Raw genomic sequence first — 25,619 nt, forward strand, 5'->3', positions numbered from 1 at the left:
ACTTGAAACAGAACCCTGAGACTATCACAGAGCAGGTGCATTTATACGGAGACTTGATTACACACAGTAGTCAAGGCCGCGTTCAGACGAGTGTGCTTGATCTGTGAGGTGGCCGCGTGCACAACGGACTGCACGGACCAATTGGTGGCCAATGTGCTACAGCAAATGTGCATTTTTCTACACAGACAAGGCGTGCAAAGTCACATTCATAATATTGGCGAGTGCACGGGAGCTGTACACAAATCACGTCTGTGTTGTACGGATGTGACAGGCCTGTATTTGATACGTGTGACTCTGGCCTTATTTATTTTTTTTTTACCTCAGAACATAAAATGATGATTCACTACATTTTATTTCCTTGCATATACAATTTTTTTTCATCTAGTTTCTGAGTAAATAGACGTTTTATTACACACAAATGTTGAGCATGCTGCAGTCACAGTACATCTCCAAGAGTTATCAGAGAGGTTTGTGAAGAATGTGAGTGCAGCAAAGCCCTGACTGCACACACGAGCTGGACGCCATCTTTTGCCTCCTTCCTTCCCTCCCGCAGGCAGGCGGGACACAGGCTCCGCCCCCACGAGCTGAGATGGAAGCTAAGCCGTGCGTGACGTCACACCTCCATGCAGCCGCCATTTTGTGCGGCTGCTATTGCCGAAGAAAGAAACAAAGCGTGATAATAAAATATACCGCGTCACACGAAGAGACGAGACCGGGAGGGCGGACAGTGACGCGTCTCGCCTTACCTGTTGCGGTTTCTCTCATTTATTTTCCTTTCATAAAAAGATTTGAGCGGTAAGAGACGTCAGGGCGCGCTGAGGGGGGAGTGTGAGGGAAGGATGGACGCTTGGCCGGGAGGAGGCCTCGGCAGGGTGCGCGGTGCCATGTATTGTCCATGATGTGCTCCCTCATGTCCGGCCCTGGTGTGGCTGCTCGGCGTCTTCCAGGACACAGGGAGGCTGTGCTCAGAGAGCAGCCATGGTGTCCTGCTTGTGCACTTGTCCCTGTGTTCGTACATGGCGGCTTACTCCATCATCTTGCTGCATTTTGTGGTGGATTTCGTGCGGTTGTTACTTGTGATTTTCCTACATGACCATTTCTGTGAATCGTACTGACCGAGTAGGACTATACTGTGACATTATTATAGTTTTTTCCTGGTATAATGGGAGAGAGACTACTATTCCCAGATGCTGGGAGTTGTAGTTTTCAACAGCTGATGAAGTAATAGGCCCCTAATATCTTACTGCTCTCTAAGAAATATGGGGAGTAAAAATGATTACTAGCAAAACTCTTAAAGACCTAAACCACAGGCAGCCGTTGCTGGAGCCCAGCTATACGATTACGGACAAGTACATCTTTGGGCGACAGTTCCTTAAAGTGCTTATACCAGAAATCTGCCGTAAACTGCGACTTGGCGTCTATAAGCCAATCCTGCTCAGTTACAACAGTTTGGCTGTGGGATGGGGCTCACCTACTGAATTCATCATGTTACCCCACTATGTATGCCGGCGTCAGCGCATGCTAGGCACCATATGCGACTAAGTCATTAAAGAAGCACTCCCATCCCACATTCAATGGGTTGTTCGGTATAAAATGACATGTCTGCAGTCCCTTTATGAACCTGCCCAGCGCATGCACGGACTGCGCGCCCTGAGGAGTCACCGCTCAGCACTGAGGACAGAAGTCGCATGACCACAAATATGCGATATGCCCACTCCCAGCCAGAAACCAACAGACTGTTTCCACTTGACTGTTGTTCCTGGCTCTGACATCGGTGACTCTTCACATTTCCCAGTGCATGCACACGCTGGGAGGATTCACAAGTTTGCAGTCACAAAGTCTTTTTAAACACGGACACCCCCTTTACATGTGAACTAAATGTTCGACCCCGATAAAATACGAAAGCCTATACTCACCTGTCTGAAGATGTCCCCGCTGTAATCCATCTGACCGCTCATGCCGGGGAGAATGACTCACTACGGCGAGCAATCCCCTGCTCTGTGCTGAGCTCACCGAGCATTGTCCTGTCACTCAGTGAGCTCAGTGCAGGTCAGGGGCCCGCTTGCTGCAGCAGTCATTCTCCTCGGCTGGAGTGGTCACATAGATTACAGTGGGGGACAGGTGAGTGTAAGGTTTTTTTTATTCTTATTTTTACACCAGGACACAGTGGGCGCAGACTACTGCTCACAACATTGTCCCTTGCTAGCGCTGATCGCAGCATCGGCAGGGGTCAATGATGAGGGCAGCGTTCAGCACCTGGTGCTTGGGAACAGCGTGAACGGTACCGCTGATTCCCAGACGCTGGTACTTGTCACAGGGATGTCATCTGTGTGCGGGACTTTGCGGTCCATTCGGCTAGTAAAAAAACGGACATGTCAGCGTGTTTTTCCAACAGACACATGGTCCTTAGAAACACACTGACATGTCCACAGAGGTCTATGTGTGTCAGTGTCTTCAGTACGTGTGGATACGGTCACCACACTTACTGGAAACACGGACGTCTGAAAGACCCCTTACACTGTGAGCCTATGAAGCTTCGTTTTGACGCTCAGTGGATTTAAATTGTAAAACCGCTTCCAGGGTCACGCAGAGCGCGCAGTGTGATCTGGAGAGCTCCAGAGCTCTTACATCACTGAGAAACAGCATAATGATGCTGGATCCTGGAGAAGGCTGTGGTAGGTGTGCAGATGAATACACTCACACTACATCACATGCATATATATTCACTCACTTTTATGTAAAGGAGTTATAGAAAATAAGAAAAGCATGGCTATTTCTTCTGAAGACATTTGCCCACCACTGTACATGACTGGTATATGGTATTCCCCACAAACTGCATTGAACTACTGTACCCAATTTATTATATATTTTAGGAGTTAGTCGGTCCATTTTATTCCGACTCCACCAAAATGGACACAGACTCCACGACTCCGACTCCACAGCCCTGATTGCAGCACATGCCCAATTAAATGAAAATCTAGCAGAGCTGCAGTACCACACAGGACTCATGGATATGTGTGGTGCTGTCTCTGGAAGAAAAAGCCATGTATTTCTTATCCTGGACAAACCCTTAAGTCTGTGTTCCCACTGTGCGTTTTGTAAGCGTTTCCGCAGCGGCAATTCCGCTGCAGAAACGCTTAAAAAACGCTTGGTAGAAGGTCTGCCATGTTCCCCAATAATAATCCGCATGTGCTGTGCACATGCTGCGGAAATTTCCGCTGCGGATTATCATTGCGGAAAAATCCGCAGCACTACCAATTATTTGGCGTAATCGCAGCGTTTTCACCGCCATTGACTTGCATTGAATCGCTTAATATCCGCATGACTACATGTGCACATGCGGATATTAAGCGATTCAATGTGCTGATGGTACCCGGGTCTGGAGAAGAGGAGACTCTCCTCTAGACCCGGGTACCATAGTACCTGTAAAAAAAAAAAAAGAATTAAAATAAAAAAATAGATTATACTTACCTTCTGATGGCCCCCGGTCTTTTCTCCGCTGCTTCCAGTCTTTTGTACGGCTCGCGATGGTCTAAAAGGACCTGCCATGACGTAATTTAGTCGCGTGACCTGTCACATGACTAAATGATGTCATGGCAGATCCTTTCACACCACCTCGAGCCGTACAAGAGACCTGACGCAGCGGAGAAAAGACCGGGGGCCATATGAAGGTGAGTATAATGGTTTTTTATTTTTTACCATTTTTAATCTTTTTTTCAACTATTAACTTGGTAACACTATAGAAATCCATGCCGGTTGCATGGATTTATATAGTGTGACCAAGTTGTTAAGCACTTTTCCAAGTGATGCTAAAATCGTTTGGAAAGCGCTTGACAACCCGCATGCGGAAATGCATGTGAAGAACGCTTCACATCCGCATGTCCCTGGCAGGAAAAACGCATGTACAATCCGCATGCGTTTTTTTTTGCCAGGGAGATGCAGAAACGCTCAGGAAAAAATCCGGAGCATTTCTGCATCTTGGTCACTTAGCCTATGGCTATGTTCACACACGTTGTGTTTTGCTGCAGATTTTTATGCAAATTTTCAGCTGCTTTTTGCAGTACCAGCAAAGTCTATGAGAAACCAGAATTCTCTGTTCACACAACTTCTTTTTTTTTTTTTGCTTGTTTGGGTTTTTGGAAAATAGAGCATGTCACTTCTTTCAGTGTTTTTTCACCCATAGGAAGTAATGGGTGGTGAAAAAAATGCACCAAAACACGAAGGTAAATTTTTTCATTGTTTTTGATGGCAAAATAGAATGGGGTTCTTTTTTTCACCTTTATGTACATGGATAAATAGGACAGTGAAAAAACGCAGCAAAACCTGCAGATTTGACGCACCTGATTTCCTGCCAGAGATCAGTTTTGCTTCAGATTTCTGACTGAAAAGAAACAAGTGGGAACATAGCCTTAAGTGTTTATGTAAGGCGTTATTAACATGACAGAGGCCAAGTTAGTATTGATCAGCATACCTTTTAAACTTAAGGAGCCCCGCAGGCTGCAGTGTACTTGACTGTATATCTTCCATAAGCGCTTTAATATGTTGTAACCATTGAGTTATACATTTACAGATGTGTACTGCCAACTAAAGACTACACTGAGGCTGCGTGCCCACGTAGCGTTTTTCAAGCGTTTATGCTGCGGTATTTCCGCAGCATAAACGCTTGTGAAACGCTAGGTAATCCGCACCCCATGGTCCCCAAGGGGATTCCGAATGTTCTATGCACATGCTGCGGATTTTTCCGCAGCGTTTATGCTGCGTACAAAAATCCGCAGCATATCATTTAATTTTGCGGTAGCGCAGCGGAACTCCCGCCATTGACTTGCATTGAAACGCATAGAAACCGCGACTGTACATTTCTACAAGCGGCTTCTATGCGTTTCTATGTGCGGATGGTACCCAGTTCTGGAGGAGAGGAGACTCATCCAGACCTGGGTACCATAGAAACTGTAAAAAAAAGAATAAAATAACAAATAAAGTTATATTCACCTGTCCGGCGGCTTCTCTCTGAATGCCGGCATCGCTTGAGGACCTGCGGTGATGTCACAGTCATGTGACCGCAGGCCCTTCACCGCTCTGTCTCGCGATATGCCGGCAGCCGGGAACCAGACAGGAACGAGCGCTGCTGCACACATCGGGGGTAAGTATAGCTTTATTTGTTTTAATTTTTACGGTTCACACTGTATAAATCCATGCTGTTTGCATGGATTTATACAGTGTGACCTAGTTGTCAAGCACTTTCCAAGTGATGCTATCGCCTGGAAAGCGCTTGTCAATCTGCATGCGGAAACGCATGTGGATCCGCATGTATTCTGCAGGAAAAACGCATGCACAATCTGCATGCATTTTTTCCGCCAGGGAGATGCAGAAATTTTCTGCTTCATTTCTGCATCGTGGGCACATAGCCTGAGACTTGAGCTAAGTTCAAACGAGCGCTGAACCTCATGCACCACTTATGTCTCAAAATTGCGAATATGATGGCTCCATGTGTTTGGCCAAACAGCTGACATGTGCAGGAGCTGCTGACTATTTACATGCAGTAAGGCTATGTGCCCACGATGCAGAAATGAAGCAGAAAATTTCTGCATCTCCCTGGCAGAAAAAAACGCATGCGGATTGTACATGCGCGTTTCTTGCGTAATGCATGCAGATTCACATAAAGAATATACCACAGAAACGCCCGCATAATCATATCAATCAATCATGGCCCCAAATGAGAATAGAAAAAATATATAATTTTATTAAATACACAAGTCAAAAAAGTAATACATGAAAGAGCTTAAAGGCACAAAGTGCCACATATGTGATAAAAATGTGCAGATTCACATGCGTTTCCGCATGCGGATTGACAAGCGCTTTCCAAGTGATTTTAGCATCACTTGGAAAGTGCTTGACAACTAGGTCACACTATATAAATCCATGCAAACAGCATGGATTTATATAGTGTGACCGAAAGAATGGTAAAAAATAAAAAAATAAACCTGATACTTGCCTTCCGATGGCCCGGCGTGTGCTGCTGCTCTCGTTCCTGGCTGCCGGGATATCACGATGCTGTGTACTGAAGGACCTACCGTCACATGACTGTAACGTCACCGCAGGTACTACAGGCCAACGCGATGTGCCGGCAAAGGAGAAGGAGCGCAGCGCGGGCCATCAGAAGGTAAGTATAATCTTTATTTTTTATTTTATTCTTTTTTTTACAGTTTCTATGGTACCTGGGTGTGGAGGAGAATCTTCTCTCCTCTACACCCGGGTACCATCCGCACATTAGAACGCGCCAATAACGCAAGTACAGATGCAGTCTTTCGTTATTGGCGCGTTCTAGTGCAAGTCAATGGCGGCGAAAACGCTGCGCTTCCGCAAAATTAATGGACATGCTGCGGATTTTTGAGCGCAGCATAAACGCTGTGGAAGAATCCGCAGCATGGGCATTGAAAGTGCGGAATTGCATAGGGGACCATGGCAGAAGGCTTGCCATGCGTTTATCATGCGTTTACGCTGCGGAAATTTCCGCACCAAAAACGCATGAAATACGCATCGTAGGCACACAGCCTCAGTCTGGTTCATTAATCGTATCAGACTAGCACATGCTGCATTTTTTTTTCCTCACGCGGACCTAAGGTCTGTTTGGAAAATAGCAAATGTGCACCAGCTTGTGAATATACACTAAAGACACAAGTGCACGTTAGTGTGTCCAGTATGTAAGGCGGGATCCTTATTGCCATGTGGGATTCTAAAGGGAACCTGTCGAATCATGCTACACAATTGCAGCCAGGTATGTGTTTTTCTTTTTTTTTTCTGAAATGCAATGTTACAGAGAAAACAGTTTGAAGAACCATCCAGAGGAGATACCTGTCTAGTGCGACACTGCCCCAGGGTCTCTGCCATGTGTGTACATGAGGAGAGATCTGTCATTCACGTGGGGAGACACCGCTGGACCAGTTGGGTATCTCCCTATGGCTCCTGACCAGCTTTTCAAATTATCTTCCCTGAAACACTGGAGCTTTTAAGAGATAACATATCTCTTCTGCAATTGTACCCTTGTAAATATACACTTTTCTTAAAGCTGAACACTCATGGACTTGTGAGATATTTTATTCTGTAGCTGGGCTCGCAAAATGGTCATCTTAATTTCGGGATATTTCAACCATTCTGTCAAGGATATTTTTTTTAAAATACACGACTCTCATCATGTCTAAGACATCTGTTTAATAATGTACGTGGTTTGTATTGTGAAATTTGGTGACAGATCTGGTTTAAAATGTCTTATGATTTTCTTTTCTTGGATTGCAGAGCAGATTAGATAATGACTGATCTGTCTTGGTGATGGGGTGCATCCCTGACATATTTGCCTGCATTCGTTTTTGTGTATGAGACCTTTCATTTGCATTTTATGTAGTAAGTAGCAGGACGGAGATCAGTACTAAGTATTCATTTGTTTACTTGCCTTACATTCTTGTCTCCATTAAATGAGCAGTGCAGCAGTAAGAAATTATCATAAACGTTAATATTTTATGAGTGTTTCATTGATTTCTCTGGTACTTTATTTTATCTTGAGAATCTGAATAAGTAAACATTGTTGATCTGCTGAATGTCAGTCTGGTAAAAATGCGGATGATTTGGGTCTGTTGTACGGGTTGTAACTGGCTCATTTATGTTTTTCAATGGTGATAACAATATTTTATCTTTTAAAATAGTTGGTTGTATTCCGCTCAGAAAATGAGTCACTGTAACTTTCTATGTTTGAGATTCAAAACGGTTCTTAATTTATATATATTCCTGGTTTATTATTACTCTGCATTTAGCTTGTTTATAATGTGTTTTGGTTAGGCTCATGTCCTAATAACAGCATCTGAAATTTAAGGTTTTTTTTTGTTGTGGTTTTTATTTAAAGGGGTTGTCCGGGCTTTGGGCTCAAGTCTGTAGACACTTTGACTGCAGACTTGTGAATCCTCACAGTGCGCACTGCCAGGATACGCCGGGAGCAGGCGGGCATGTGACCTCAAGAATGCGATTTGCATACGTGCAGTCACGTGCTGACTAGATGTGTGTGGCCTTGGTCAGTAAGTGATTTGAGCGAGTCTGAAGACATCTAGTTGTAATGTGCCTGGAAGTATGCAAATCGCACGGTCACATGATTTCCCGCTCCCAGCACCAGACAATCCTGACAGCGCACACTGTGCCAGCTATGAGGACTCACAAGTCACTATGTGACTGCAGACTTGAACCGCAAGCCTGGTCAACAATTTTAACTTCCTAAGCACAAACACCTCAGTATATTAATATTGTTGGGTCTGCTTTTACATAAATTATTTTTGTTGGATGTAACACACCATTATGCTAGCAATTTTTGTTGCCCCTTTGAGTAGTTCAGTAAATTATGCAGCAATGTAATTTCTATTTGAAAAAGCAGTTGTTTGTATGCATTAACTTTAACCTGTCGGTTGAGTATGCTGCCCAAACCAAGGATAGCATGAATCAGCTTGGCTGCACTATTACACCAGGTGTGTTTTTAGTCTGAAACGCTTTGGTGTTTCTGAAAGGAAAAAAAAACTGCCGAAGAAGGTTGGATTCTCCCAGCCCTGTTATGGTATGTGCCCACGATCAGGAGCCCGCTGCTTGTTTATGCAGCGTCAAACCTGCAGCTTCCTGCTATTACAGCATAGTGGATGGGATTTCTAGAAATCCTATGTCCACTATACGTCTCTGCACCTGCGGAAACTGACATACTGCGCGTCTTTCAGACCCGCAGCATGTCAATTTCTCTTGCGGCTCCGCATGTGGACTTTCCCCATAGATTAAGGATATGTGCCCACGATAAGGAACTGCTGCGACCCCGCTGCTGCTGAACAGCCGCACGGCTCCCGCCCTCATTATGCAAATAAGCAGCTGCTTTTTTTTTTCACATGCGGACTTTCCTCATTGATGTTAGTCTATGGGGGAAGTCCACATGCGGAGCTGCAAGAGAAATTGACATGCTGTTTTCCTGAAAGACACGCCGCATGTCAGTTTCCACGGGTGATCTGCAGGAGCACAGAGACACATAGTGGCCATGGGATTTCTAGAAATCCCATCCACTATGCTGTAACATCTGTACGCTGCGGGTTTGACGCTGCATAAGTACGCAACTTCAAACCCGCAGCGGCTCCTGACACATACCCGAACATCAACAAGGAAAGTCCGCATATGAAAAAAAATTGTGGCCGCTCATTTGCATAATGAGGGCGGAAGCTGCGGGGATACTCTGTAGCGTTGGGGCCGCAGTGTCTCCGGATCGTGGGCTCATACCCTTACAGTTGACAGTTCTTTTATGTGTGTATGTAGAAAGAGACCTTTCAGTCACCGGGAGCAGGGCATGTAGGATCCAGGAGGAACCACATTGGATTCACCTTTCTATGGTCCCTTATGGCTTTTCAGACTATGGCCCCGATTCATCAAGACTGGCGATTTTCTCACTAGTCCTGATGAGGTGGCATGGTGGAGTCAGACACTCCTGATTCGTGAAGAAGTACATGGCTGTTCATAAATATGGAGCACCTGATGAGTGGTGTGTGCCCCTCCATGTACACCACGCCAGAAATCTGTGGAACGCCACAGTTCGTTGTGCAATAAACTAGCTGTGGCGTTACGCCCCTGTCCTGGCCCAGCTCCATCAATTTTGGCAGAGCTGGAAGAAACTGTGGTGAAATCACAAAGTGTTTATGCAACTCACAGTTGCGCTGAAATTTTGCAACTTTTCAAAGCAATTTATGCCAGAATTGTGAACTGAATGACAAGTTCCTTTTCTATTCAATCTGCTGCTCAGAGTGTACAGGTATGTCAATTTTGAATGTTTGTGCTTTTCCTCATTCTGCTACATTTTTTTCTTTCAACTTCTGTTTATAAACTACCTTTTTAAGTGCCCCTGCTAAAAACAAAAATCAAGCATGGTATAATTACTGGGCCATGCTTGTGATTGCTTGCAATAGTGTGAAACACTGCTTCTAAATGGATGTCTGGAAATGTGTCATAGGATTTGATGCTGACTAATACAGATGATTCTGTTCTTGGTACAAATAGAAAGTTTTTGTGCTGTGATTCAAAAACATTTCATGTGAGCATTGATTTTTATTTCCTTGATCTAGATTGCAGTTTGTGTTATAACTGCAGCTGTTGCATTTTGGGGATAGAGATGTTTCTCTTAAATTATGTAACCTTCATCTAGTGCATTTGTTTTGGAACAGGCAATGGACTATGTTTCAGGCAAACACTCTGGCTAGTGTTTGTCTGATAAAACTGAACTTGCACACATAGTTTGTGTGGAGAACGGTGTGTGAACCTTACTATACCATTACTCTTGTCGTCTATTCTTTTATGTTAAATGCAGCCATTTGTCATAAAACTAACATACTGTTGAACAACATAAATATTACCTGAAATGCTGATTTATCATTCAGGAGCTCACTTTAGTGGTTTCTGCAGCACATAGTGGGCTATTTGCCACGGATTGGCATTGGTTTGCTAATAAGGATGGGAAGTTATATGGGTTTTCTAAAGGTGATGTAATCTGCCACACGGAAAACTGTTAGAGAGATGGTGACACATGAAGTTTTTTTTTTTAGTTTTTTTTTCCCTTGTAAAGGAACAGAAGCATTTTTGCTCATACATATATTTGGAAATTGTAATTATCCTTCTAAGTGGATGTTGTAAGCATTTCTTCAGCTTTATTGTAAATATGAAATAGGCAACTGATGTTTTATGGAATTGCTTGAACATCACATCCAGTGAGCTCTGGCACAGTACAGCTGGATTGGACAGGTCCTAAAAGCCATGAATCCAATCTGCCAAATGTTTTTTAGCCTATCGTTTTGGATTTTTTATTTCTAGTTGAGGTCAATTTAAATTGTTAAAATCCTGTACTGATTCATAAATTTGCAGGTGTGTTTTGTGTCCCCCTGCAGTATAAAGCAAAACCTATAGAAATTAGATGTGTATATATCTGATGTCTGGAAAACCTGTTATTTTGCTCTTTCAAGTATAACAATGTTTGCCATAATCCATTTTTCACATTAACTACTTATTCCTACGTTGGCCCTGTGCACCTTATCCTGTAGAGTGTTGCCAGAAAGGCAGGGTGTATGTTGGTTTACTTACTGCACCTTCTATGAGATTGTTTTATTGTTTGATTTTCATGTGTGCCTTTAATTTCATTTTTTTTTGCAGTCATAAAGAATTTTTTTATTGATTGTCAACAGGATTCATTGGATTCTAAATAATAAAGAGAAAAAAAATCAAAATTTCTGCAGGTAAGCTGTTAGTTTAACCATTCACTATTAAAAATTCTGCAATTTGAGCACTTTATCCTCATTATCAGTAGCTTTGTGTTTTTTTTTTTTTTAAGAGAACCTATCATGGGACTTATGCTGCTCAAACTAAAGCATTCATCACACTGGGTGAATTATTGTTGGCGAGTACGTTTTACTGTGAAAGTCGGCATTTTGGAGAAAACATATTTTGAGAAGATGGCCAGGAACTATGTCTCTAAAGACAAGACCAAGGAACATCCTTGGCGGCATCTCCCTGCCCCGTACCACTACACTGATGGGTGTCTCTATATGCACATACATCGGAAGAGACTATTCCGTGTGGGGGAGAAAGATCCTTCCTTGGATAAGTCATCTGAGATGCTGGGTTTTCGGCCTTCTTTTCAAAGAATGTTTTATTCTGAAATGTTGCATCAATTCTGAGTAAAACATACATGGCATCATTGACGCTGATAGGATCTGATTTAGGCTAGGGTTACACAGCCACATGCAGCCCAACACTGAAATCTTAGCAACAAATTTCAACATTAGATGTGATTGGCTGGGGTCACATTGCAACCCTCGACAGTCGCATGTGGTTCCAAATGTGTTGGATTTTCTTTTGCATGTTGTAAGTGGCATTTGACACTTGCAATGGTCTTCAATGCAAATCACATGCAACGCACAAATTTTATTTACCGCAAAATCAGAGCTCTAACATAGTTGCGTGATAGATTTGTGTTTTATTTAACCCCTTAACGACCTTGGGTTTTTCCATTTTTGCGTTTTCATTTTTTGCTCCCTTCTTCCCACAGCCATAGCCTTTTTATTTTTCGGTCAATATGGCCATGTGAGGGCTTATTTTTTGCCGGACAAGTTGTACTTTTAAACGCCATCACTAGTTTTACCATATAGTGTACTGGAAAACGGGGAAAAAAATTCCAAGTGCGGTGAAATTGCAAAACAAAAAATGCAATTCCACGTTTTTTTTTACCACGTTCACTGAATGCTAAAACTGACCTGCGATTATTATTTTCCAGGTTATTACGAGTTCGTAGACACCAAACATGTATAGGTTCTTTTTTATTTAAGTAGTGAAAAAAAATCCAAAGTTTGCTAAAAAAAAAAAAAAAAAATGGCGCCATTTTCGAAGACCCATAGCTTCTCCATTTTTCGGGATCTGGGGCCGGGTGAGGGCTTATTTTTTGCTGACGTTTTTATTGATGCCATTTTGGGGTAGATGCGATGTTTTGATCGCCCGTTATTGCATTTTATTTCAATGTTGCAACGACCAAAAAAACGTAATTCTGGCGTTTTAGATTTTGTTTCTCATTACACCGTTTACCGATCGGATTAATTCTTTATATTGATAGATCGGGCGATTCTGAACGTGGCGATACCAAATATGTGTATGTGTTTTTTTTTTTTTATTTTATTTTGAATGGGGCAAAAGGGGGGTGATTAAAACTTTTTTATATATATATTTTTTTATATTTTTAAAAACTTTTTTTTCCACTTTCTGCATGCTTCAATAGTTTCCATAGGAGACTAGAAGCTGCAGTTATCTGATCGTTTCTGTTACACAGAGGCGATGAGCAGATCACCTCTGTGTAGCAGAAGTGCTCACTTGCTATGAGCGCCGACCACTGGTGGCGCTCATATCAAACTAGACATGACAACCACAGGGGTCTGTTGCAGACCACGGGTTGTCATGGCCACGCATCGGTGACACGCTATCACGTGACAGGGTCATCGATGGGCTAATGCCGCTCTTTTTGTGCGGCGCTGTTAAATGCAGCTGTCAGAGATTGACAGTGGCATTTAGCTGGTTAACAGCCGCGGGTGGATCGCAGTTCCACCCTCGGCTGTTGCGGGCACATGTCAGCTGTAAGAATCAGCTGACATGTGTCTGGTTCTGTGTGGGCTCAGCGCTGAAGCCCCCGCTGAACCGGGGGTGATGGCCTGGGGCGTACTAATATGCCTTAGGCCCTTAAGGGGTTAAACAAATGTGTTCACTTTAGTTGGGTATTGAAACCTACTTAAATACAGAGTAAATTGTAAATTGATAGCTTCTCAGTCTTGTTTGAAGCTTGGGACTTCTCCATGTGTCATGTGATTCATTTCTGGATATTTAGTACAGCACTTTTGCGTGTTTAAGGATTTTTTTCACACCTACCTTGGTAGTTATTAAAAAGGTATGCTCATGTTATGAAATTAGTATAGTTAGTATGAAAATAAGCAAGTTTTGTAATTGACTTACTTCTTCTATTTGTTTTAGTTCTCCTATGAGAGCTTTTCTTACATTTTCAGCTTGTTGCTCACTTTCCCCTCCCCCTCATTGTCAGCTCTTTATCCAGAGCTGCTATCGGCCCTGCAAAATCACAAGTCCTTAGCCTCAAGTTTGCAGTTTTCAGAGCAGTTTTATTTTCTGCTCACTTGATCTGTGCCCTTGTTCAAATGCACGGTTATCTTTATATGCCAATATATTGATAAGTGCTGACTTGAGAATAAGCCACTGACTCCCTTAATGTATCTGCTCAGCAGTAGGATGAAGCAACTAAACCAGAACTGTCTCTTGAGGCGTGCCCACCCCCCTCCCCCACTCTCCCTCAGTGACAAGGAAGTGAAGAGACTGGAGAGCTGTGAGCTGCTGAGGATACATTTTGAGAATAACCCTTTAGGTGTTAAAGAATTTTCATGGCTAAAAATGTGTAAAAATAATTCTCATCTCAGCTTTTCATGGTTGAAGCTGCAATATCTGAAGAGGTCAGGACTCTAAAAACAGGAGAGCAGGCTGCCTTGCGCTTGCCTTGCTACACTTTTTCTCCATAACTTCTATTAAGTTCTAGGAGTTAGTTTTCGCACAAACAAAAGTTCATTTTAAAAATTGTCTGTGTCTGACCGTGTACGAAACATACCACATCTCCTGGGCAGGGGAGGAAGCAAAATACGATACAGACATTACAGCAGGGGATCACAGAGGATTCATTTTGTGAGGTAAAATATTTCACTGTCTGTTTTTAAACGATATTTTACCTCACAAAATGAATCCTGTCTTTTGCTTCCTCCCCTGCCCAGGAGCTGTGGTATGTTCTGTACACGGTCAGACACAGACAATTTTTAAAATGAGCTTTTGTTCGTGGGAAAACCTCTTTAAGGAAACAGCGTAACAACCTGCTCGGCCTCGTGCGGCTGGCTGAAAATCATACAGAATCCTGTAGAGGAAGTAACTTTCTGTTTAGGGGATGTGATTTTCAGCTTTTTTCTCGGGGTCCTTTTTAACCGCTTCCCGGCCGCCCACTGTAGATAAACATCCGCGCTGCCTGGGCTCTGTGCAGCGCGGACGTTTAAAAGCGGTGGGTGGTCCCGCAGCGCTCAGGACCCGCAGGAGCGGTGCAGAGCGATAGCTCTGACAGGGAACACCATCGGGACCTGATTGGATCAGGTCCCAGTGATGTTAACCCTTTGCTGTCTTCTATATGCCGTGATCTATAGTGATCGCGGCATATAGAAGACAGCAGGAGGAGAGGGGGTCGTCCACTTACCTCTCCGACGACCCCTGATGCCTTCCAGGACCTGACGTTGCTATGGCAGCTGGAGGTCACATGACCGCCTTCAGCTCTGCCATATATGGTGTCCTGCCTGGCTCAGCCTGCAGCTGAAGCCAGGCAGGAGACTCTGACTGTGAAACAGTCAGTGAAGATCTCATGTAATGTAATATATGTCTATTACATTACATGAGATCAGGAATCAGAAAAATAAAAATTAATGTCCCATACAGGGACTAAGTAAAAATGTAAAAAAAAATGTTTTGAAACTGTTAAAAAAAAAATACAATATAAATTAAATTAAATAAATAAAATATTAAACCGATAAATCCGTATATTTATGCAAAAAATAAAAAAAGTACACATATTTGGTATTGCCGCGTCCGAAACAACCCGAGCTATAAAACTGTCACACTAATTAACTCCTTCTGTGCACACCGTAATAAAAATAAATAAAAAACGGAGCAAAAAACTATGCTTTTTCCTCATATCGCCAAACAAAAAGTGGAAAAAAATGTGATCAAAAAGCAAAATGGAAATAAAAATGGTACCACTGAAAACGTCATCTTGTTACGCAAAAAAAAAGCCGCCATACAGCTCCATCAGCCGAAAAATAAAAAAGTTATAGCGCTCAGAATAAAGCAATGCAAAAAAAATATTTTTTCTATAAAATTGTTTTATTGTGTAAAAGCGCCAAAACAAAAAAAATATACAGTAAGTGTAGTATCGCTGTAAACATACTGACCCGAAGAATAACGCTGCCTGATCACTTTTACCACACGCAGAACGGCATAAAAAAAAACCTCAAAAAACAATTCCTGAATTGTTGGTTTTTGTTAATTTTACCTCCCAAAAAACGGAATCGAAAGCGATCAAAAAATGTCCCGTACCCAAAAATGGTACCAATAAAAATGTCAACTCATTCCGCAAAAAACAAGCCGTCACATGACTGTCGGCCGAAATATGGAAAAATTATAGCTCTCAAAATATGGCGATGCAAAAACTAGATTTTGCAAAAAAAAAGCGTCTTAGTGTGTGACAGCTGTCAGTCATAAAAACCCGATATAAATCTGGTATCTCTGTAATCGCACCGACCCGAAGAATAAAGTAATCTAATCAGTTATATCACACTAGGAACGGCGTAAAAAAATAAATAAAACCAATTCTTCACCTGCTACTGATTTGTTTATTATGTCTCCCAAAGATCGCAGTATGGCTCGGCACACATTTATCCTGCGCTCTGCGCTGAGCACTTACGCCAGAGTTTCCGTGTAAATCTCTGAAATATGTGATTCAGCCGGAACCCATGACGGAAGATTCCCTGTAATGAGGCAGATATAGGCCACTGTGGATGCCGTCTGGGCTGTGATCCCACGGTGTCATTTGTTTTAGGCGTGCATAAAAGTGCAGTTGGCCACAGTTTTGTGCACTTCAGAAAAAAAGGACACCTCTAAACAGAGGCCAGACGGAGTCCAGAGTAACTCTGCTGCCTCATTACAGTGAATGGATCCCGCAGGGGTTTCATCTGAATTACATCACTTGGAAATTTAGATGGAAACCCCGATGTAAGTGCTCAGCCTAGAGCGCCGGATAAATGTTACGTAAAATGTTCCCAATAAAAGCTTCAACTCAGTCCTCAAAAAAAGCTAGTCCCCACTCAGGTCCGTCATCTGTTAAAAATATAAGGGACTTCCAAGTTACTGGTAGCAGAAAGGCTCTGGAAAAGCAAAATGGCCCTTGCCCCCCAAAAGAAATTCAGAAAATTTTGTGCTCCCAAATCCAAATGCCTATTCTACAATAATTTGTTCAAATAGCGCTCCGTCCCCCCTAGATCTCGCCGTATGGCTGAGCGGTACAATACAGCCACATATGGGGTATTGCCACTTTTAGAAGAAATTGTGTGACACATTTCGGCACCATTTTTACCCATTGCCCTGTGTGAAAATGTAAAATCTGAGGGTAAAACATTTTTTTGTGGTAAAAATATAATTATGCTTTTTTCACTGCCCAATGCCCAAATTTAAAAATTAAAAAATACTCACTACTTCCCTAGATGAATTCCTTGAGAGGTGTAGTTTACAAAATGGGGTCACTTGTGGGGGTTTCTGCTGTTTCGGCATGTCAGCGACTCTTCAAATGTGACATGGTGTCTGCTGCCTATCCCAGCCAACATAGCGCTCCTTTCTCTTCCGAACCCTGCCGTACACCAAAGCAGTGGTTTTCCCCCACATATGGGGTATCCGCGTACTCAGGAGAAATTGTACAACAAATTTCATGGTGCAATTTATCCTGTTACCCTTATGATAATTAGGGAATGAAAAAACATTTTTTGTGGGAAAAATGTGAAAATTTTATTTTTACGGCTCAATATTATAAACTTCTGAGAAGCAGCTGGGGGTGCAAGGTGCTCACCACACATCTAGATAAGTTCCCTAAGGGGTCTAGTTTCCAAAATGGTGTCACTTGTGGGGGGTTTCCACTGTTTAGGCACATCAGGGGCTCCCCAAATGCAACATGGCGCCCGCTAATTATTCAAACAAATTTTACATTAAAAAAGTCAAATGGCGCTCCTTCCCTTTCAAACCCTGCCGTGCTCCCAAACAGTGGTTTGCCTCCACATATGGGGTATCGGCGTGTTCAGGAGAAATTGCACAACAAATTTCATGGTGCAATTTATCCTATTACCCTTATGATAATGCAAAATTAAGGGATGAAAAACGTTTTTGTGGGTTTCCACTGTTTAGGCACATCAGGGGCTCTCCAAACGCAACATGGCATCTGCTAATTATTCAGACAAATTTTACATTCAAAAAGTCTAATGGCGCTCCTTCTCTTCCGAACCCTGCAGTGCGCCCAAACAGTGGTTTTCCCTCACATATGGGGTATCAGCGCGCTCAAGAGAAATTGCACAAAAAATTTTGGGGTCCATTTTTTCCTGTTACCCCTGTGAAAATAAAAAAAAAAATGGGTCTAAAGTAACATTTTTGTGAAAAAAGTTAAATGTTAATTTTTTTCTTCCACATTCCAAAAATTCCTGTGAAGCACCTGAAGGGTTAATAAAGTTCTTGAATGTGGTTTTGAGCACCTTGAGGGGTGCAGTTTTTAGAATGGTGTCACTTTTGGGTATTTTCTGTCATAAAGACCCCTCAAAGTGACTTCAAATTTGATGCGGTCCCTAAAATAATGTTTTAGTAAATTTTGTTGGGAAAATGAGAAATCGCTGGTCAACTTTTAACCCTTATAGCTCCCTAACAAAAAAAATTTTGGTTCCAAAATTGTGCTGATGTAAAGTAGACATGTGGGAAATGTTATTTATTAACTCTTTTGTGTGACATATCTCTCTGATTTAAGGGCATGAAAATTCAAAGTTTGAAAATTGCAAAATTTTCAAAATTTCGCCAAATTTCCGATTTTTTCACAAATAAACGCAAGTGATATCAAAGAAATTTTACCACTATCATGAAGTACAATATGTCACGAAAAAACAATCTCAGAATCAGGGGGATCCGTTGAAGCGTTCCAGAGTAATTACCTCATAAAGTGACAGTGGTCAGAATTGAAAAAATTGGCCCGGTCACGAAGGCAAAAACAGGCTCTGGTGCGAAGTGGTTAAATATTAAAATTTTATAATCACTTTTACTTTTTATTGATGTATTTATATGGCAGTGAAGGGTAATGAAGAGAAATATGAAAGTACCTAATATGTTATGCCAAATTTATGACACATGTCCCATTTTGCAGGAAACATGTCACCTTTCATGTTACCAATTGCTAGTTTCAATGCTAAAGTGGTTTTCCATTCTTATGACATTGATGACCTATCGGTATTGCACCCCTACTAATCTGATTTGGATTCCTTTGGATATCCTTTGTATGAATAAGTAAAGGTCAGCAGTATAAGACTGGGGGATAGTGTACGGCAATACCAAAGATTAGCTGTTTTCCTCAATCAAAATGGTGCCCGCACATACGCAGTGGCATCTCTCGGCAACCGAAAGATGCTATTGCGCTAGTGCCGGCGGCCACTTTGGGGGATGCACATTTTCACTTTGCTACAGAAATTGCAAAGGCAATATTTAAAATAGGCAGGTCACTGAAAGTACTGTGACCTGTCAGAGGCCAGAGATAGGCATACATAATGAGAGCACCAGTTACAGCCCCTCCCTAAAGTCCCACCCCAGAGCAAGAGCATATCATTATGGCAGAACGATTAGAAAAAAACCACTGGACGGATTTCATCATCAAAGGTATCATTTTACTCAGCATAACGGCCCACCTGACAGTGTATGTGGTTTACTAAGCACAATCCTGCTGACAGGTGCACTTTAAATATTGCCAATTTACTTCTTGTTTTTTTTGCCACATCTGCTGGGCTGCAACACAAGGAGGAAAATTGTGAAAAGCCTGTGTTTAAAACTGGACTGAAGCTGACAATCCACCCAATCCAATATCTTTTGTGCCTGTCTAATTTCATAAACTCATTTAATAATTAAAATGTTATTGATTATGGATTTGCATATGTTCCCTTATCTTGTTTATATTTTGTGCTCTGTTAACTGAATCTGTATTAATTTGGGCAAAACATTGCTGAAGATAAAAACAAGATGGGAGGGGGTGGGGAAACAAATTGATGGAATCCTTGTTCAAATTCTAAATCTGATGTAGACGTTGCTTTTTTCATCTGCAGGTGATTGTTTTTTTCAACGCAGCATGGCTGTGGTCATCCGCTTGCAAGGTCTGCCTATAGTGGCAGGAACCATGGACATTCGGCACTTCTTCTCTGGATTAACCATTCCTGATGGTGGCGTGCATATTGTAGGGGGTGAGCAGGGTGAGGCTTTCATCGTTTTTGCCACCGATGAAGATGCACGACTTGGTATGATGCGCACAGGTGGTACAATCAAAGGGTCAAAAGTGTCACTGCTGTTGAGCAGTAAGACTGAAATGCAGAACATGATTGAACTTAGTCGCAGACGCTTTGAGACTGCAAATGTTGATATCCCACCAGCAAACTCTAACCGCCCTGGGCCTCCACCAAATCCAGCAATGAGCACTACCGCTGTAATGAGCAGAGTTAGCATGCCTACAACTGTTCCCAATTATAGCAGTCCCCCTACTAGCACAGTCTCTACAGTTCCCTCTGTAGTTGATAGTAAGAATGTCACAACTTTCTCAACAGCCAGTGTTGGAAATGCTCCACCAAGTCTAGGTGCAGCCTTCTGCAATCCAACATTTACTTCCCCTATGCCCAGTGTTGCTCCTCAGCTGCCTTCTGTGCCACCACCGCCAATCCCTCCAATGCCAACAATACCGACCCTACCACCAATGCCGTCCATACCTCCTATACCTGTTCCTCCTCCTGTGTCTTCCTTGCCTCCTGTTCCCCCCATACCGCCAGTGCCACCAGTACCACCATTGTCTTCTCTTCCTCCTTTGACTGGAATGCCACCTTTAAGTGCACCGCCTGTCGGTCCCTTGCCTACAGGGATGAATGGTTCTGGGTCCCAAATGAATAGTAATATCAACCCATTGTTTCTTGGTCCTATAAATCCAATACCATTGAGCTCTCAAAATGCAATGAAACCACCACCACCTCCTCTTAACCATGATGACCCATATGTGGCTCTTCATGGTTTGTCTATCCCTGTGTCAGAGAATGACGTAAAGGAATTTCTTCATGGTTTGCGTATAGATGGGCTGGTTATTTTGAAAGATCATATGGGTCGCCCCACTGGTGGGGTATTGGTGAAGCTTCTGACGCCACATGATACATATGAAGCTTTGCAACGGAATAGGATGCTATTGGGACAACGTTTTATTGAAGTTGCCCCAGCCAGTGAAAGACAGTGGGTGATGTCTGGTGGACATGTGGGAAAACATGGTGCAGCGCACCATGGGCCCGCGCTCCATGGGCCCGCGCTCCATGGGCCCGCGCTCCATGGGCCCGCGCTCCATGGGCCCGCGCTCCATGGGCCCGCGCACCATGGACCAGCGCACCATGGACCAGCGCACCATGGACCAGCGCACCATGGACCAGCGCACCATGGACCAGCGCACCATGGACCAGCGCACCATGGACCAGCGCACCACGGGCCAGCACACCATGGGCCACTGCGTATGATAACACCGTCAATGGGCAGGTCTAAATCGCCTAGTGCTCGGCGACGTTCCCGGTCTAGGTCCCCACATGAGCGAGGTTTCTGCATTTATTTGAAAGGCCTTCCTTATGAGGCAGAAAACAAACATGTGATAGATTTTTTTAAGAAACTGGACATTGTTGAAGACAGCATATATATAGTTTATGCTCCCAATGGTAAAGCAACTGGAGAAGGTTTTCTCGAATTTAGCAATGAGGCAGATTATAAAACAGCACTAAATCGACATAAGCAGTATATGGGCAATCGATTTATTCAAGTACACCCCGTTTCCAAAAGTCAAATGATAGAAAAGATAGAAACAATTCGGAAAAAAATGCAGAGTTTTAATTATGGTGACCATAAAGATTCTGCCCTTGACTTGGAGTTGGATAAGCATAGCCCCAGACTCTGGGGTCATCTTTCAAATTTGCCATACAGCATATGTAGAAAAGATGTATTTATGTTCTTTAATCTGGAAGGTGTTGATGTGGAGGAGAGCAGTGTACATGTCTTGACAGATAATAATGGCCAAGGTTTGGGACAGGCACTTGTTCAATATAGGAGTGAAGATGATGCTCGTAAATCAGAGCGCCTAAATCGCAAAAAGTTAAATGGGAGAGATGCTTTTTTACGTGTGGTGAATAATGAAGAACGGAAAGAAATTGAGGTCAATCCTCCAATGCTAGGAAGGAAGGGTTTCAAAATGCAACACTTTAGTAATATAGCAGAGTCAATTCGTACCAGTGGTGAAGAATTTTCCTTTATGAACAATAACATAAATGACAACAATGGTCAGAACTTTCTTATGCCTAGTAAATTTGGTGGACCAAGTAGTAGTACCTTTGCTCCCCCTGTTCCACCACCTGCAATAGGAATTGGATTTGTAGATCCAAGACCACCACCACCTGGAACATCAAATGTGAAAAACCCTCCAGTTGATCCCCCAGAATTTGTAAGTGGCCCAAGTCATTTTAATGTGCCCCCCGCAGGATTTGGTGCCGGTCCTCCACCCTTTGCAAGCGGACCTTCTAATGCAAATCCCCCCCCTAACTTTAACCCAACACCACCAAATATACCAGGTAGCCCCAGTGGTATGAATCCCCCTCCTGGTTTTGGTCCAGCAAATCTGCCAGTTAGTGGACCTCCTGGTTTTGGAAATGGGTCTGGAAAACCAGGGCCAACAGTAATTAGGATCCAAAATATGCCTTTCACAGTTACTGTAGATGAAATATTAGATTTCTTTTATGGTTATCAGTTAATACCCGGTTCTGTGTGCTTAAAGTTTAGCGAGAAGGGTATGCCTACCGGAGAAGCTATGGTTGCGTTTGAATCCCGTGATGAGGCAATGGCAGCTGTGGTTGATTTAAATGACCGGCCAATGGGCTCAAGAAAAGTAAAACTTGTTTTAGGTTAACACATCGCTACATTTATGTTTGAACACACTATATTTTGTACTGTGACTGACGTACATTTACTGGGCAAAGCATCTACATTTTGCAAGTCTGTTTAATGATGACTAAGGTAAAATGTATAATGTATTTGCAGAATAAATCAATGTTTAGGACAAGCTTTGGTTACTTCAAACCTGGTAAGACAACTGTATTGGTTGTTTTTTTTTTTGTTGTTTTTTTACTTGTCTTTCTGCCAGTGTTATTTCTGATTTAAGAATATTTTCTTTTACGTTCAAATGTATTGTTTGCCGAACATTTTGCGGGAACAAAAGCGAATATTATAATTTTGAGAAATGTATGGATAATATTGATTTATAATTGTTTTTTTTGTTATACATGCAATAATGCTCGTTACCAAAATGCTGCCTAAAATGTTGCAAATCAGGTTTCTGTACAGTAGAAATGACTTTCTGTATTCCGGAATACAAACTTTGCCACAAGCTTCTCAGTGTGAATACATAAGCATTTTTTTTTCTTTTAATGTTCTGTAACTGCTAAGTAGTGGAGCCCTTATACTATATTGAGCCTGTTAATGTTGTTCTGATGAGTAGAGCACTTTGTAAAAAGAACAATCTGCTTTTCTAATTTGTGATCAGTCTTGCCTTTTGAATGCTGAATGGGCAAGACATAAGCGAATGAGTCGGTGGCAAAACTTTTATTCCATTGGTTTGCAAAATGAACCTCTTAAAGGGAACCTGACATGTACATGCAGTTCTAGCTGTGGATATCATGTTATGGAGCAGGAAGAGCTGAGCAGATTAATGTGTATGTTTGTGGGAAAAGATTCATTGTAACTTGGAATTTTAGATCCCTAAGCTATCATCAGAAAATGACATTGTTTAAATCAGGTTTTTGTGATTTAAATGTATTCTATTTAAAAACCGGCAATGAGTTTTATATTGTTTTTTTACGCATTACACCGGCTCCTGGAGCTTTTTTTTTTAGACTAACGTTTGGTTGCTTCAGGAAACAGCACATAGCCACAATGGTCAGACCCCGACCTCATGTTTTGTATTGACATATCTATTGAACCTGTGAGTAGGACATTAAAGGGACTCTGTCAACACAGAATGACTGTTCAAACTAAGTCCAACTACTAGGTGCTTCACAGCAGAGGCCAATCTCCTCCCCTCTTTTCTTTGACAGTCCTGGCATCATAGAGCCAGAGGAGGGTGGAGATAGATGGAAACCAAGCAGATGGGAAGGTGTATATAAATGATTGGCCTCGCTGTGAATCACCGAGCGTCTGTACTTGGTTTGAACAGTCATTCTGTGCTGACAGAGTCCCTTTAAGAGAGAGGGAGCAGTGTCAGTTGTGACACTGCCAATTGTGAATTTTGGCATGTATCGAAAAAAAGGCTAATTTTTAAAATACATGTAACAAATCTTATTTAAACAGGTTATTTTGTGATCACTTCCTTTTAAATATATATACAGTATATCTATTGTGACAGTCCAACTCGGTGACTGCTATCTGTATGCATAGTCATAAATGCAAGACTGTCAATCACTGAATTGTGCTTCCCACTAAATTTCTGTGCATAGCCAGAGCAGGGATGTAAATTTAATAAAGTTGGTGAATGTTTCTACAAAACTATACATGACTATGTTCAGCTGCTCTTGCTCTATAATATGGTGCCCATAGATCAGAGATCATGTTCAACTTGACAAGTTCCTGTAAGATTTGTATTTTCTTTGGTGAAGGTTTGAGTACAAGGTGGAGCCTGCTTTGGTTTTCTATTGAGAAGATTGTACAGATTGAAGGAAGAGAGGCTTATCAATTTTCCTTTATACCGCTCACGTGATGCTTTACAACATATCAAGTGGATTTGCTCCCCAAAAGTTGACATCTGAATGAGAAATGCACATAATGATCAAAATTGTACCTGGTTTAATAAATGTTATTTCTTTAAGTTGCCCAGCATGGCTGTTCAGGATGTTTACTGTTTAGACCTCTCATGTGCTGTGTCGTTCATTCTGGAGTAACATCTTGATTTGTTAAGCAACCATCGTAATCTTCATGATTTCAATTATTTCATTTTTCAAAGGTGACATTTTATGGCTTGTAGAAGTAGTTACAAAAAGTGCTAGTTTTAACTGTCCATTTTAAAGATCAAAATGCGTAACTGTTTTCTTTTCTTGCTGTTTCAGAGCTAAAAGTGTAATATATCTGTATTTAAAAGGTTGCATATGTGGAATTGGACACCTAGAAATGTTTTGTTTTGAATCCTCAATAATGCGTCATTTTACTTTTAGTATCTTACACTCAAATATGAAATATATCTGCTTCATACTTCAGTACTGGTTTAATCCTGGATATTAAGGAAATATTGTGGATTCTGTAAATATATAAAATGTGAAATAAAGTGTTTTGGTTTTTTTTTTTTTTTTTCTTGGGCTCCTCAGGGGAGTGTGGTTCTGCTTGACATGCAGATGAGTATAAAATGCTTGATTTGTTTGGTGTTCTTTAACCATCAGCATGAAACATTTAAATAAAAGTATGATGGGTGTGGGGTTTTGTTTTCCCTTTTATTTTAAATTTAGAAAAAACTTGCAAAATATGCCTTTTATAAAATTGTCATTTTGCTTTATTTTGTGTTGGAATGATTTCCAGATGGATTTAATTGAATTTTTGTTTCACATGTATAAAAACTGGATACATAAATATTGATTTCTTAGGATGCAATGTTCAGGTTCTCAACCTTTATGTACAGATGTGCGTTTTTTTTTTTTTAATGTATGTATTAGGCTCCTGGTCAGGATATTGCAGCGTTTTGGAAGCAGCCTATTTTTGCTTGTAAAGTAGAATGCAGCTATTTTGGATGCAGTGCAGGTGAGCGGCGTCCAAAACGCTGCTATTCCTGATCATGGGTGCGCAGCCTTTTAGGAAATTGAAAAAGTTATTTTGACCTTTTTAAAGGATTATTTTGGTAATAACAAATAATCACCTACCTTCTTACTACCTTCTATGTTCGTACTATCTTAATAAAGTCTTACTGTTTTACTATAACTTCTATATCGCTGAGGGTCCAGCTGGACTTTTGGCGATTTCCAGCAGTCTCAGAATTTCAACATCTAGCTTTGCACTGACGAGGGGCAGTACCCCAAAACAGTGTCTGCAAATTGAGATTTTGGTTATGGCGATTATCCTTAACCATGTGACTCGGCTGGTTAAAGGGTCACTATTGACTTTTAGGATTG

The 25,619-nt window shown here is 42.0% G+C and overlaps 1 protein-coding gene across 2 annotated transcripts; it reads left to right on the top strand.

Moving 5' to 3' along the window:
• Positions 1 to 555: 555 nt before the first annotated feature.
• RBM12 (RNA binding motif protein 12) lies at positions 556 to 24,950 on the top strand. 2 transcript variants are annotated; one of them, XM_073683714.1, is made up of 3 exons: positions 556 to 795; positions 11,203 to 11,285; positions 19,518 to 24,950. In XM_073683714.1, the coding sequence occupies exon 3, from the start codon at positions 19,541 to 19,543 to the stop codon at positions 22,379 to 22,381; it is 2,841 nt and encodes a 946-aa protein (XP_073539815.1). In that variant the 5' UTR covers positions 556 to 795; positions 11,203 to 11,285; positions 19,518 to 19,540; the 3' UTR covers positions 22,382 to 24,950. The 2 variants fall into 2 exon arrangements, with proteins under 2 accessions (XP_073539815.1, XP_073539816.1); XM_073683715.1 differs by having other exon boundaries at positions 11,235 to 11,285.
• The last annotated feature ends 669 nt before the right edge of the window (positions 24,951 to 25,619 follow it).

The sequence above is a fragment of the Phyllobates terribilis genome, unplaced genomic scaffold, assembly GCF_046119375.1.
Source record: "Phyllobates terribilis strain yellow unplaced genomic scaffold, ASM4611937v1 Scaffold_5__5_contigs__length_657084704, whole genome shotgun sequence".
Classification (NCBI taxonomy): Eukaryota; Metazoa; Chordata; class Amphibia; order Anura; family Dendrobatidae; genus Phyllobates; species Phyllobates terribilis.

Excerpts from the sequence above, each read along its gene's own strand:
- RBM12 (XM_073683714.1), top strand. The coding sequence starts at position 19,541 with ATGGCTGTGGTCATCCGCTTGCAAGGTCTGCCTATAGTGGCAGGAACC.